Consider the following 15,151-nt stretch of genomic DNA (forward strand, 5'->3'; position numbering starts at 1 on the left):
AGAAAAAAAGGAAGTAATAACTGTTTCTTCCAAGAAATATCACAGTATGGTGAATATGGCTGAATTCCCACAATCCTGTGCTGCCTCAGAGTCACAGGTTTCACAAGAGCATCCAAGACGGTCATGAAGGGAACAGGACTGTCTGCTTAGCCATGCCAGATGCCATCCTGTTCCTTAGAGGTATAACCCAGACAGCAATGCCCAACTATAGGGAAGGAAGGAGTTCCCATTATTTATTTCACAACATTTATATTCCAACTTTCTTCCACTGGGGAATTCAAGAAAGTATACATGGAATTCTGAGGCAGTCATCCATCCAGGCATTGACCAGACCAAGGCCTGTGATTGAGCACTGGCAATGTTGCTGAACCATGTGCTCTCAGATCATGGACTGGAACCCATCCCACCTAGTCACTCACTGGGCCCTTGCAATTCATTTCTGTGTTTTGCACAGCTCCCACTCAGATGGCCACACACAAATATACACACAAGCAAATCATGGTTCAGCCCACAACTTGTAGGTGCATTTCAAAGTTCTGTTTAACTGTACATCTTGTGCAGAAGAGCTACACAGGAGTGAGCATAAGGGCAAGGGTTCAAGTCTGCATTATAGCCCAGATTCCATTCTTTGTATATTGGGTTGTGTCCTATTGTAGTGCAAATGCGAGTGCAATGGGACCCACAAAAGCCATTTTGCCCACCTGTCCTCCATAAGGCAGCTCCCTGAGCCCTTTAGAAAGCCACTGGTGGGGAGGGGGCCTGTAGTGGGAGGGGAAAATCCCCTGAAACAAGGAGCAAGCACCTTCTGTGAGCTGAGTTGCAATCAGGAAAGGTGCCTCCACATAGTTTCTAGGAGTTCTCCCTCCTCTTGCAGACCCCCATATCAGATCCTATGCAATACCTGAGGGTCCCCTGATGGGCAGGTGACCAGCACAAAACTGAAGATAAAGGCAACAAAGTAGTGATGTGGTATGCACCAGTTTAGGCAGTGACTCTTCAGGAAGACATCTACTGGGAAAAGCAGCAAGTTCATTTGATGAATGCACTAACCGTGATGACAACCAAAATTAGGCACTGGGTGCCACAGGTATGGAGCCCCTTGTTGTCAGAGTATACTGTCAACCCATGACAAGGCACAAAGACTGGATAGTAGACTGGATGGGCAAGAGATTGTTCACCTATTAGTAGTAGATAGTAGACTGGATGGGCGAGAGATTGTGGGAAAGTCTGCCACAGAGAAAGAGGTGCATGGGTTTGATGGAGGCTTATCCAGAAGTGGCTCAAAATAAAATTTTGAATTCCCAAAATAAAATTTCTTTTATTTTTAAAATTATCACATTGCTAAGCATTCTGATGGCTTCTAAGGTCAGTAGAGCAGTCCGGCATTCCACAGAAGGTCATGAACAAAACAGCAATGAAGGAAATGCCATCCAAAAGAAAAGCAGCAAATTCCACATCGTTCTTCAGTTCCTGGTTAGATGGAGCTTGGCACATTACACATCTGTCACCTCCACTTAGGTGGAGTTAATATTAAAGCACATTTCCTTGGGATTCACCTTACAATTGGAGCACAAAGTGAACAAAAACTAGGTCATGATACTGTAAGCGCTAAATGGGATTTCTGCTTGTCTTCTAGCCTCAAACCATAAGAACCTGGGAGAAGGACTTTTTCTCATAGGTACCTACAGAAGGGTTAGTCAATGGGCTTGAGTCTTTGATGCTAGCTCTTCCTGGGGCATCTGAAAGTATTATCTTTTAGTGGCACAATATTCAGATATTTCAGATTTGCAAACCTTAAAAAATATTTTTAAAGGACTATCTTTTTTCAGTTTGCTGCAGCAGAATGTCTTGTAGCATCTAAAAGACTAACACATTAGTAGCATGAGCTTCATAGACAGGAGCCTGTTTTATCAGATGTATGCTCTTCAACACAACAGCTTGTGCCACAATGCATTCCTTTAGTATTTAGGGTGCCACAGAACTTTGTCGTTTCTTAGAAAAGAAAAGAGAAACCAAGGTCTCTGATCCAAATATTTGAATGCCATCTTTTGGTTTTAAAAATTCTTCCAAAACCTGTAGCATCAAGACCTACCTTTCCTCCCAGCTAACTGAACTGATACCCAGCTCCTGAAACACTTTCCAGAGACCCTCCACATCCTTTCCAGCAAGTATCAAGATCTTGTTTCTTCCGTTACCAGGTGTAATCACTTAAGTATGTTATTCCTGGATTGGTCGGTCTAAACTGAAGCTCTGCACTTGGAGACCTGGATCTGATTTTCATTCTTGTACTTCTGGATGCTGCTGTTTACATGAGAACGTGAGCCCAGGAGACAAATGCTGTATCTAGGACAGCAGTTCAGAGCTAGACTGAGACTATCATGGGAATAGTTGTGCTATTTGTCTTATTTTAGCTGGTTCTGTGACTGAGCAACTTCTCCATCATTTGTATTTCCAGGGGCAGCTTTAATTGCTTAATTTGCAGGGTTTTATTTATCCAGCCACAGTGAAATCACTTTCAACAAATCAAGCAGGCAGCTTTAGAACTAGAGGAGAGAAGCGATTTGTCTTCACTGAAGCAGGTGGCTCAGGAGCCACCCACATCTTATTCATTCTTACTGTGAAGAAATCCGAAGAACTATCACAAAACAGATAGACATTGCTATATGAAGAGAGAGAGATCTGAAGAAAAGAAGTGTTGAGCTGCAAACTTCAGTACGGAACCTATCCTTAAAATTAACCTCTGAAAGATGGCCAAAACAGAACTGAAGGTGATCTTCAGAATAGCAGAGCAGGCCAGCACAACATTATTCTCTACAGCTCACCAGCTATATATTGTGGTCTGCCAGGTTCTTGACAATCTGCCTTTTTGCAATCGCGGGTGGGCCAAATAAGCAGGAGGTTGAATGAGTCTACGAAGGGTAACCACACTCTGATAGTTATATTTGGCTTGGTGGGTCATGAGCTGTGGAGGCCTGCAAGGGAAGGTGTCCGAGACTAAGATTCATTGCAAAGCTCCAACATAGGAGTTTGGTAATCCACTTGGAATAGCGGTACTTGAACCACACTAAAGGCCCCTGATGAAACTAATCAGCCACAGAGCTAAGGTGTCTTTATGTATGACACCAAGAAGCACATTTGAACCTCTGTAGTGATTGTAGTATTCTATGAAAAGGCTGTTGATGTGGGAGAAAATTTAGAAGAAAAATTGCATGTATATCCCAGCCAATGCAGCTAGGCAATTATAGGCCTGTCTCCAATCTTCCATGGTTGGGCAAGGTAAGTGAGAGGGTGGTGGCTTCTCAACTCCAATCAGTCTTGGAAGAAGCAGATTATCTGGACCCATTTCAAACTGGTTTTCAGGAGGGCTATGGGGTGGAGACTGCCTTGGTCAGCCTGATGGAGGATCTCCAATTAGGAATTGACAGGGGGAGTGTGACCCTCTTGGATCTCTCAGCAGCTTTGGATACCATCGACCATGGTATCCTTCTGGACTGCCTGAGGGGCTTGGAGTTGGAAAGCATTGCTTTGCACTGTGGTTCCACTCCTACCTCTCAGGTAGATTCCAGATGGTGTCACTTGGGGATTGTTGCTCTTCAAAGCAAGAGCTACTATATGGAGTCCCAACAGGGCTCCATTTTATCTCCAATGCTTTTAAACATCTACATGAAACCGCTGGGAGAGATAATCAGGGGATTTGATACTGGGTGTTATCAATATACTGATGACACCCAGATCTATTTCTCCATATCAACTTTGTCAGGAGATGGCTTAACCTCTCTAAATGCTTGCCTGGAATCGATAATGGGGAGAACAAATTGAAGTTGAATCCAAACAAGATGGAGGTACTTGTTGTGGGGGGCTAGAACATAGTAAATGGTTTAGATCTGCCAGTTCTGGATGGGGTTACACTCCCCCTGAAAGATCAGGCGCATAGCCTGGAAGTACTCCTGGACCCAAACCTCTCCCTGATATCTCAGGTTGTGACAGTGGCCAGGAGTGCTTTTTATCAGCGTCAATTGATATGCTAGCAACATCCATTTCTTGAGACAGCCATTTCTTGAGACAAACAACTTTAAAACAGTGGTGCATATGCTGGTAACATCCAGGCTTGACTACTGCAATGCACTCTATGTTGGGCTGCCTTTGTAATTAGTTCAGAAACTGCAATTGGTGCAGAATGTGGCATCCAGGGGCCACCCATAGAGACCACATTACTCCTGTTTTAAAAGAACTACACTGGCTGCCAATTAGTTTCTGGGGAAAATATAGTGCTGGTCATTACCTATAAATCCCTGAATTGTTTGGGCCCAGCGCATATAAGAGAACACCTTCTTCATCATGAACCCCACTGCCTATTAAGTAGGGATGTGCACAAACAGGTTTGTGCACTCCTGGGGGGTGGGAGGTTACCTTTAAGGAGCAGGGAGGGTGCCCACCCGCTTTCCCCCCCGCCAGCGCTGTCTCCAAAAAAGCTGGTGTGGGGCTGCTGCATACATCCTTGCAGCCCCGGTCAGCGTCGTACTGGAAGTGGCCAGTGCACATGCGTGACATGCGCACATGCACTGGCCACTTCCAGTATGACGCTGACTGGGGCTGAAAGGAGGTACACAGTAGCCCTGCGCCAACGTTTCTGGGGACAGTTCCAGTGGAGGAAAAGGGGGGGATGGGCGCCCTCCCCACTCCTTAAAAGTAACCCCCCACCGCTGAACCAGGCCGAATGCCGGACCTCCGGACCAGTTTGGTGGTCCGTAAAAGGACTGCTGAACCAGTTCATGCACATCCCTACTATTAAGATCATTGGGGGAGGTCTGGTTATGGTTGCCACCAGCTCACTTGTTGGCAACCAAAAACTGGCCCTTCTCTAGAGTCACCCCGAGGTTCTGAAACACACTCCCAAATGAAATCAGACTCTCCCCATCTCTGGTTGTTTTAAAATGAATTTTGAAAACACTTGCTTTATCAGGCTTTTAGTTTATGATGTTTTAAAGTTTTATTTATGGTAATTTTAATCTGTTTATATGATTTTTAGATTTTTGTTTGTTTGGATTGTAAACCACCCAGAGATTTTATATAGAGTGGTATATAAATGCAACAAATTATAAATAAAATATGGCTTTTCCCCAAAGGTTTTGCTTGTTTCAGGAAAATTGCATTTTTCCAGGACTCCAACCACAGTATTCTGATGCTGGGAAAATACAACCCCACTGTTGTTTTCCTAGCTTAAGAAAAAAACATGACATAGGTGGATATGACAGAGGTTTACAAAACTGTGTATGTTATGAAGAGAGTGGACAAATATTTTCCCCCTCCCTCTCAAATAATGCTAGAAATTGGAGTCACTGAATGAAACTCATTGGCAATACAAACAAAAGTATTCCTTTTCACATAAATTCACATAAATTCACAAATTCACATTTTCACATAAATTCACATAATTTATTAATTATGGAAGTAGTTGCAATAAGATGTAGTGATGGACTTAAATGGCTTTAAAGGGGAAGTAGACAAATTCATGGTGAATAGGTCTATTTACCATGATAGTTAAATGAAACCATCTTCCTAGGGAGAATCTAACCTCTGCTAACTTGGCAAAGAGGCACCTTTTAACATGGCGATTCTCTTTATTTAGCAGGGGGAGAGTAACTGGTCCTATCCGCCACCAGCACAGTATTTCCAGTGACTGTTGCTGGTGTGTATCTTATGTTTCTTTTTAGATTGTGAGCCCTTTGGGGAGAGGGAGCCATCTTATTTATTTATTATTTCTCTGTGTAAACCACCCTGAGCTATTTTTGGAAGGGTGGTATAGAAATCAAATCAAATCAAATCAAATAATAGATAGACAGATAGATATCTCTGAACACCAGTTGCTGAGGGCAAACATATTGGAAGGATGCTTGCCTGCATGCCCTGCACTTGGGCTTTCTTCTGGCTGGTACTGTTGGAGACAGGAATTTGGGCTAGGTGGATCTTTGGACTCATCCATCAGGGACACTTTTGTGTTATTAAACGGTGGGGTGGATTCCTGACAAAGGCTGCCTCCATCAATATAGAAATGCCACTTTGTGAATTTCCCCCCACTTTTTCTATATTTCATTCCAGGCTCTCTCCGGATCTGGACACCTCTCTTATTTTAAAAAATAAGACACTCTCACACAGCACAGCATAACTACCCACTCTCAGCAATGCTGTTGTACAGGGAGAGGATATAACCACACTCTGGATTTAATGAATTCCAATGACCATTCAGAAAGTCCATGTATTTTTATAAATACTATTAGGAAGGAACCAATGCATTCCTATGGCCATTCTCTATCATTCATTATAGTATGTCCCTTAACAAGCATCCTTTTATTTTGTCATCTAGAAAGGCCATAACTCAAAGATTATGGCAACTTGTAAAAGGTGTCCCTAAATATTAGGATTCTGAAAGGGCAAAGTTGATAAATAGGACATATAAAGTCCTATCAGGAGCGCAGATTCTATCCGTCCTATCAGGAGAGCATTTGAGGATCCCCCCCATTGAACTCCTCCCACAAAACCTAATAACCCATATCTCCCCCCATGTGTCTCCCCCCCACAATTTTTTTAAAATGAGGTTGCTTTCCTCAAGTCCCCCCCCCCCCCCCCGTCTGCAGCCCTGTGCCAGTAGTACACACATTTTATTCACTGGCATCAACACTCATCACAGTCAAATGTTCCTCTAGGTGGAACATCAGAGTGATTTTCTTCTATTATTACAAGGCTGTTCTCACTGTAGACTAGAGCCTTATCTTTTTTGCTTGGACCATCTATTTTATTTTGGAGGCACCTTGTTTACCCACCTATGCTTGTGATAAACTGCAATCTGGATTAGCTGATGGCAAGGCTGATGTATGGATGGAGGATCCTGCCTTGGAGACAACTTAATCATTTTCTGGTCCCTTCCAGGAGGGATATTCAGATCAAAGGATACACAGAACCAGTAGATAGTTCAACACAAACAGGATCTATAACACATGAAATCCCACATTTACAGTGTCAAAACCTCTCTTTACCATAACACTTAGATCATCTCCACCTTGAGCCTGCTGAACAATCAAACACGTTCCTGTAGTCTGTTCTAGTTAAAGACACGCTATAACCTTGCATCATAAAGAATCTACCACCAATCTTGGCTTTCCTTCCAGCTCAGAAAGCATTGCACTCCAAGATACATACCAATCATGAAACATATCTATTAATGAGAAACTGGCCAATCACACGTTCATACTGACAAATATGACATCCACCCTCACAAATTCTTATAAAACATACACACTAGGCAGATAAACCAAGTTACATGAGCAAATATGAGGTGGTGACCTATAGCTCAGATGCAATGCATACCTTCAGAAGCAGGTTTATGGATCAAGGAGGAATCTATGTAATCTCAGACAGGTGGATTAAGGCCTTTATGACTGTCTCTGCTCACACCTTATAGGCATTGTTTTCCTTACAGCTCAGGTCCAACATTGTCTCAAAGCTCTCATCAGTCAACTGTAAATCTGCCCCAAACCTCCTGGTTTGGTTTCAATAGGAAAGGGAAGAATATGGACAAGGACTGTGCCATAGGTGCCAATATTTTATGGAGGATTTGTCTGAAAAGACAATGTAAGATTTGTGGGAGGGTAGGAAGTGTCTCTCTTTAGGAAAAGGAAAAGCTTTAGAGAATAGCGTGAGGGAAATTTGTGCCAAGGGAAGGCTGGGAGCAGCGTGAGGAGAACCAGATTTAGGTGGAGTTGTGTGAATATTGTAGGGAGCAAGCGTGTAATACTGTGGGATGGAGTTTATGACAGAAGGGAATGGTGTGGAGCACAGTTTACTGAGACAGGAATGTGTGCAGAGTAGTTTTAATCTCCATTGTATTCAGGGAAATGTGAAAAAGAATCCTTCCTATTCCTCTTTCTCTTCCCAAAGCAGCAGGAAAAACACACCCTCCACCCCCACCCCCTTCTCTAGGAGCTGCTGCTGTTCCAATGGCAGCTTGGCTCCCTTGACTTCTTCCCAGAGTCATGCCTTGGCCATGAGCAGGTACCCCACCTGTTCCAGAGAGAAGGGGGAGATATGCTATTGACACCCACCTGCTGGCTGAAGGCTGGTGATACCACAGTCTTGGATGGCCAGAAATAACAGGGGGTGTTTTGATAGATGGGCTTCAGCCCCCAGCCCCCAGCCCCACCCATCTCCTTTGGCTCCATATGGTCCCCCCTGTCCCCAGTCTTCTACCTCTGTGGGGCTTGTGTATGCCCAAGAGGAGCAGGGGAGCCTTTCCTTTTCCTTTTCTAGGTGGAGGTGGTGGGAACTGTCACCATTTACCCGAGCCCTTATAATAAACAGCAGATGGCTATAACGGGGGATGGAGGACAGCCCTTTTTGCTAGACAGCAATCCCACAGGGAATGAAAGGGAAAGGGGTGTTTGGGGGGAGGCCTGAGGACCCCCCCCGCACCCCCCCATCCCAGCAAGGCTAGGAAGAGCAGAGTCGAGGCTGTTGCTCCCCCCACCCCCGACCTGCGGCGAAAGCATCTCCCTCCGGAAAGGGCCCCGGGGGGCTGAGGTGGGGGAAGCTCCGGTACCTGAAATTGGGGGGCGAGGCGAGGTGCAGCCCCAAGAACGGGGAGGATCCGGTCGGGGATGTGGCTCCTTTCTCTCTCTCCGCCATTCTCCCTCTCCATACAGGCGGGAGGGAGGGGGATGGGGGTGCTGCTGATGTTGGCAGGCAGGCAAGGCGAAGGGAGGGTTCAGCAGGGCAGGCAGCAGACAGCGATTATTTACCGGGGCGGGGGAAGGGGGGGTAGGAAAGGAGGAAGCAAGGGCGGCGGGGGGTGAGCGGGACGGGGCGCCTCTGCTGCTGACAGTCGAAGCTGGATCCCACCTCGGCGCTGGCAGCAACAGCAGCTGCAAGACAGATGCCGTCTCCACCCCCCAGGCTGGATGCTGCAGTAGCAGCAGCAGCAGCAGCCGCCCCCGTCCTTCTCTTGCTGGGGGAACAGGCTGCAGCAGGTGAAAGCGGGCGCCCACCAGGCAGGTGGCCTGCGTGGGCCAGAGCATCAGCAGCCCGGGAAGGAGAGGCGCTAAGGCGGGCAGAGGGCCGCTGGGGTGGGGTTTGCATGGAGGGTGCGGGCGAGGGGGGGCAGAAGAGAGAAGGGGAGGAGCCCGACAAGAGCGACAGGGAAGCAGGTGGGAGCAGGGCCTGGGCGAGGCAGAAGGAGAGTTAGCCTGGCAAAGGCGGCAGCCGCAGCACCGCCACCAGTGGGGCACTGGTACTCTCCCCCTTCAGTATTGCTATTTGGACAGTGGTGGCGCTGTTACCGGGCAATTTGCGGGGGAACATGAGAGTTCTCTGCCCCGATGAGTGTACATTCTAAATTATGGTACTGCAAGTAAACAGCAGATTGAGTGGCGGCGGCGCGTGCGTGTGTGTAATAGACCAGATCAGAGTAGCAAGATGAGTGTGAGCAAATTGCACTGGTAAATATAGGCTCATTTCTGTTGGGGATGAAGACCATAGGTAAGGCCAAAGTCGTCATTGAAAAGGTGGGTTCTGAGGAGGAACTTAATGGTGGGTGCGTGGGGGGTAACTTGTAGGTTCTCAGGTAGGTTGGCTGTCTGTTATTCAGGCATAACAGACAGCAGGGTAAGCAGAACAGAAAACCTCTGGGCAGCTGAGAATGGTTCAATAGGGATATAACAAACTTAACAGATATTTAGCATAGCAAGAGCTTAAAAAGTAAGGATTAAGATTTCATACTAGTTACTAAAGGGGATGGGATTTGAGAAGTGGTGACATTGATCAAAATGATAGGAATATGAATACATTTGACAATGTGATTTAATTTATCCATACCATTTCAGTAGTCCAGAATAGTAACTACTGCAAGTATAATAAAATCCAACTTCCTCCCTTAGAACTTGAAGTCATCAATAAAATTACCATAATCATTCAAATTCTGAAGTATTTTGTTTGTGTTTTGCATCCTTGCACTGGGAACAAATCTGTCAATAGTTACCAGTGAAGGGGTCTGCAGTGATTTTAATAGCTGCATGCACGACAGGAAAAAAGCAAGAGTTGTGGCTTCTCTCAGATGCCTGCTACTGATGTTTTTCTCTTCTTTTGGTAATTTTTGCTAATTTGCTTAGACAGCAACTTCATGTATCTGACAAATAGACCCACAAATGCTTATTCTGTAACATATCAGCCTTTGCAGGTATCTATCTATCTATCTATCTATATTTATATTTATTTATTTATTTCAAGAATCCACTGAACATTATTATTATTTTTACATTTATATCACACTCTTCCTCCAAGGAGCTCAGAGCGGTGTACTACGTACTTGAGTTTCTCTTTCACAACAACCCTGTGAAGTAGGTTAGGCTGAGAGAGAAGTGACTGGCCCAGAGTCACCCAGCTAGTTTCATGGCTCAATGGGGATTTGAACTCGGGTCTCCCCGGTCCTAGTCCAGCACGCTAACCACTACACCACACTGGCTTTCTTAGCCAATCCTAGATATGTCTGCTTTGAAGTATGTATCCCCAACTTCATTGCGGGGCTTAGTAGGAAACTAATATGCCTCAAACGCCATTGCACATTTGACAAAGAAGCGTGAGTGTAATGTGGTTTTTTGAGTGGTGTAATGTGGTTTTTTCCTGGCACAAATAGCAGCAGACGCATCTTAAGCTGTCTGCTCAATTCCATGAAAACTTTTCAGAAACCTTCCCCGAGAGGAGAGCTGGTCTTGTAGTAGCAAGCATGACTTGTCCCATTAGATAAGCAGGGTCTGCCCTGGTTGCATATGAAAGAGAGACTAGAAGTGTGAGCACTGGAAGATATTCCCCTCAGGGGATGGAGCCACTCTGGGAAGAGCAGAAGGTTTCAAGTTCCCTCTCTGGCTTCTCCAAGGTAGGGCTGAGAGAGATTCTTGCCTGCAACATTGAAGAAGCCACTGCCAGTCTGTAAGACAACACTGAGCTAGATAGACCAATGGTCTGACTCAGTATCTGGCAGCTTTCTATGTTCACAACTTTGATATCACAGTTTTAGGAAGGTCCTTATCTTCTCGGACATAGAAGCTTGCATAGCAGTATTCATGGATTAAATAATCCCTGGGTTAAATTAACTCATTGGGTAGACATCCAGCTCATTCTCAGTTTCCCACCTGTAAGATACCAGGAAAAACATTAAGGACATGCTTCAGGACCATCATCAGTCATCTTAGATCCAGCTGTTGATGAACTGCAACTCCCATAGTTCACAGCCACATGAACTATGGCAGCTGGAAGGCCAAGATTGCCCTCCCCTGTCTTATTAGACCATTACTTCTGAACATTCTGACATCCAAACATTTGACACTAAGAAATTGTAAAATGGCGACTTTTCTAACTGTTCAATGCATGATGTCCAGCAGCTCCTCTTGTATGGTTAAATTGGACCAATTTCCGTTTGAGACTCCCAAGGATGTGGATGAATAAGCTGCTTGGGGCACTTTGTCTTATTACCTGATCTCTTGATCCTTGTCCGAAATGGCTTATATGATCTAGCAGGAGAGGGTTTTGTTATAGGAAGATGCTGAAAGGCATCATCTCATACTGTGCAGGAATTGGCAGTGGTAAACCAGTCTCCTGTATTCTACCAAAGACAACCACAGGGTTCTGTGGTCGCCAGGAGTTGACACAGTCCTGATGGCACACTTTACCTTTATGAGAGGGTAGGATGCCTCCTTTTTTCAAAGTGGCAATTATTAGGACACTGTGGAAGAAACCTGCATTGGATCCCTCAGAATTATAGGCTTGTCTCCAACCAGCTATGCCCATTTCTGGAGATAAGTGACTTAAAACAGTGGTGCATATGCTGGTAACATCCAGACTTGACTACTGCAATGTGTTCTACGTTGGGTTGCCTTTGTCTGGAAACTGTAGTTGGCATAGAATGCAGCAGCCAAGTTGATCTCCTGGCTGAAGGAGATCATATTACACCCATTTACCCTCCTGAAGAGATCATATTACACCCATTTTAATAGAACTACACTGGCTGCCAATAAGTTTCCAGGCAAAATACAAAGTGCTGGTTATTTCTTATAAAACCCTGAATGGCTTGGGGCCAAGGTATTTAAGCTAACACCTTCTTCTTACTGAACCCTACCACCTATTAAGATTGTCTGGGAAGCTCTGGTTGCTGTTGCCACCCGATTGGTTGGTGGCAAATCAAAATCAAGCCTTTTCTAGGGTTGCCCCAGGAGTTTGGAACACACTTCCTTAAAAAAAAAAAAAAAGAAAAGAACTTCCCTTCTCTGGATGTTTTTAAGAAGGACCTGAAAACCTACCTGATTAGTCAGGCTTTTAGTTTATAGTTTTATGGTTTTAGAGTTTGTATCTGAATTTTAAATGTTTTAATTATTGTGTTTTTAGATTGTGCATAGAGGACAGTATTAAAATGTGTTAAATAGATAATAAATAAAAATTAATTTAGATGGAGATTTTATATTTTTGAGTACTGAATACAGAACCAGGGAGTGGTAGTTATCAAGCACCATATATTCAAGACAGTTTTAATCAGTGTTTCCAGGGTTGGGCCATGGTGATCTTTTACTCATCCTGACCCTTGTATTTGGCTACCTGTTTCCTGTAGTTTAACAAATAATCTGCAGCCAGATTATTTTGCATTATATATTCCTCCATCCTGCAACCAGGATGGAGGAATATATTGTTTATAATATCCTTTCTATTTTGAAAAGCTTAATGGGGGTTTCAGTCATCATATCTGCTATTCTTGTCGAGAATGAGTGTACAGAGATCACAGATGGCAAAACAACAAATGGTTAGAAAGCAACTTCATTGAATGAGTCAGTGTTTCTAGGTATAATAATTTGGATTTGGTTGCAATCCAAGGTGGGATGTATTTTTTCAGAATAGTCAAGGGACTGCTTCTGTGGTTCTAGTTACTCCAATTTTTTTTATTTTTTTTTTGGTTTGGATGAATTCTTTTGATATTAACATCAACTTTACAAGTCAACTAAAAAAAAATTCGATATCCTTTTTAGATGTACTAGTTATACGACCTGGATGTCAACTTAAGGTTCGAAATGATAAGAAAGCCATTGCTTAAAAATTTCTTCTATATTTCAGTAGTCATCAACCCAAACATCTGAAAACAAATTTACCATATGGTCAGTTTTTGAGATTACACAGGAATTGTTTCAATAATTCAGACTACCAAGAAGCACTTAAAGTGGGTAAAATGCTTTTGTATAGGGGATATCCCAGCAAATATCTTGATTAGGATCTTGCAGAAATATAGAATGGATATTACATAGAACAAGTGTTGACACAATATTTTGTTGTATGGCTTATTCAACATTTATCATATCAAGTAAGGAGAACAATTCTGAAACATTATTACCTCAAACAACACATACCAGGTTGTACACAACAACCTAATCTTAGTTATAGAAGGGATCCATCCTTAAAGAATTTAGTAGTGAGCCCAGATATAGAACAAAGAAAACCCAAGTGTGTTCCTGAGATTATTTGCACTTATAAATGTGGATCTTGCGCTTCATGCAAGCATATATGTGAAGGGATACAATATACTCATTCTGTTTTGAAAAACAACTCATTTTCATACATTTGGCAACTGCAACGCAGTCAATGTTATTTCTCCTTGTGAGTTAACTTATATTGGGCAAGCTGCTTGAGCTTTGAAAATAAGAATCCAAGAACATAAAAGTAGATTTAAGAATGCTCCAGGAGATACTGTTCTAATTAAACCATGATTATATTTATTAATATTATTAATAATAATACAGCAGAGAGAGAAAGGGAGAGTCCATCTATCTCCCACCCAGTGCTGCCTGGAGTGAGAGACCAGGTGGGTGCTGGGGTTCCTTCTGCTGTTGCCTGCCTGCTTTTGCTTCCCCTGTGGGGCTGCAGCCTCAGGTTAACATCTGTGGGAAGTGGGGGCAGGATTGGGACCACCCCCTGAGTGACTCAGCTGTTCCTCAGGTCACCTGCTCAGTTTTGGGCTTTATAGGAAGGCTCCTTGTGGCGGTGGGCCTGCCACTGGCGGGGTTGCCACTTCGGGGGAGAACAAAGGCAAGGGCTAGAGGGCTTCTGTTTAATTAGTTTTAAGCTGTTTTAGACTTGGGTAGAAGTTGCTGTAATGTGTTTGGGTTCGTCTGGAGATGGGGGCACAGGGGGTGCCTTTGTTGACTATGGGGCAGCTATCCCGGTGGTGGTGGGGAATAGAAGAAGTAAAATTGGCAGGTCAGTGGGCTATTCCAAGGGAAGGGTAGTCAGACATTTAATAGCTGTTTCCCCTGCCAGCTGTCCTGCCAGCTCTCTGACCTCGGAGAGCACTGCCAACAACCCAGATAGCCTTTCCCTGCTCCTCTGTAATGCCAGGTCAGTCCAAAATAAATCTGAACTCATCCCTGATTCGATCATGGATGAAGGGGCCAACTTGGTATGTATTACCGAGACTTGGTTGGGGGAGGCTAGTGGTCCAGTTTGGTCCCAGCTTCTCCCTCCAGGATATTCTGTAGAGGAGCAGGTGAGGGGACGTGGGTGGGGAGGTAGAGTGGCTATGGTCTATAAGGATAACATCTCCCTCACCAGGGTCCCTGTTAGGGTGTCGGACCATATTGAATGTGTGTACTTGAGTTTGGGGACCAGGGATAGATTAGGACTTCTGTTGGTGTACCGATCGCCCCGCTGCCCAGCAGAATCCCTTACTGAGCTCATGGACTTGGTCGCGGAACTTGCGTTGGAGTCTCCCAGACTTTTGGTGCTGGGGGACTTCAATGTTCATTTTGGGACCAATTTGTCCAGGGCAGCTCAGGAGTTCATAGCGGCCATGACAACTATGGGCCTATCCCAAGTGGTCTCTGGACCGACGCATATTGCAGGTCACGCACTTGATTTGGTATTTTACTCTGATCAGAGTGGTGTTCCGGGGGTGGGGACTCCTATGGTTTCCCCATTGTCATGGACGGACCACCATCTGGTTAAGGTTGAACTTACAACCACTTCCCACCTCCCCAGGGGTGAGGGGCCCATTAGAATGGTCCTCCCAAAGAAGTTATTGGATCCAGTAAGATTCCAAGAAGCCTTGGGGGGATTCAGTGTTGGCTTTGCC

General features: G+C 44.6%; 1 protein-coding gene across 3 annotated transcripts in view; it reads right to left on the reverse strand.

Annotated features, from left to right (window-relative positions):
• The window catches only part of MAPK8IP1 (mitogen-activated protein kinase 8 interacting protein 1), an 89,021-nt gene extending 79,876 nt beyond the window's left edge, over positions 1-9,145 (reverse strand). For 2 of the 3 annotated variants that reach the window (XM_053278264.1, XM_053278253.1), the window contains exon 1: positions 8,594-9,143. In XM_053278264.1, the coding sequence (XP_053134239.1) occupies positions 8,594-8,679 (86 nt within the window). In that variant the 5' untranslated portion in view covers positions 8,680-9,143. Of the gene's footprint in view, positions 1-8,593 lie in introns of all 3 variants that reach the window. The other variant, XM_053278237.1, reaches the window with a different exon arrangement.
• Positions 9,146-15,151: the final 6,006 nt, after the last annotated feature.

This window comes from Hemicordylus capensis, chromosome 1 (assembly GCF_027244095.1).
Source record: "Hemicordylus capensis ecotype Gifberg chromosome 1, rHemCap1.1.pri, whole genome shotgun sequence".
NCBI classification, from domain to species: Eukaryota; Metazoa; Chordata; class Lepidosauria; order Squamata; family Cordylidae; genus Hemicordylus; species Hemicordylus capensis.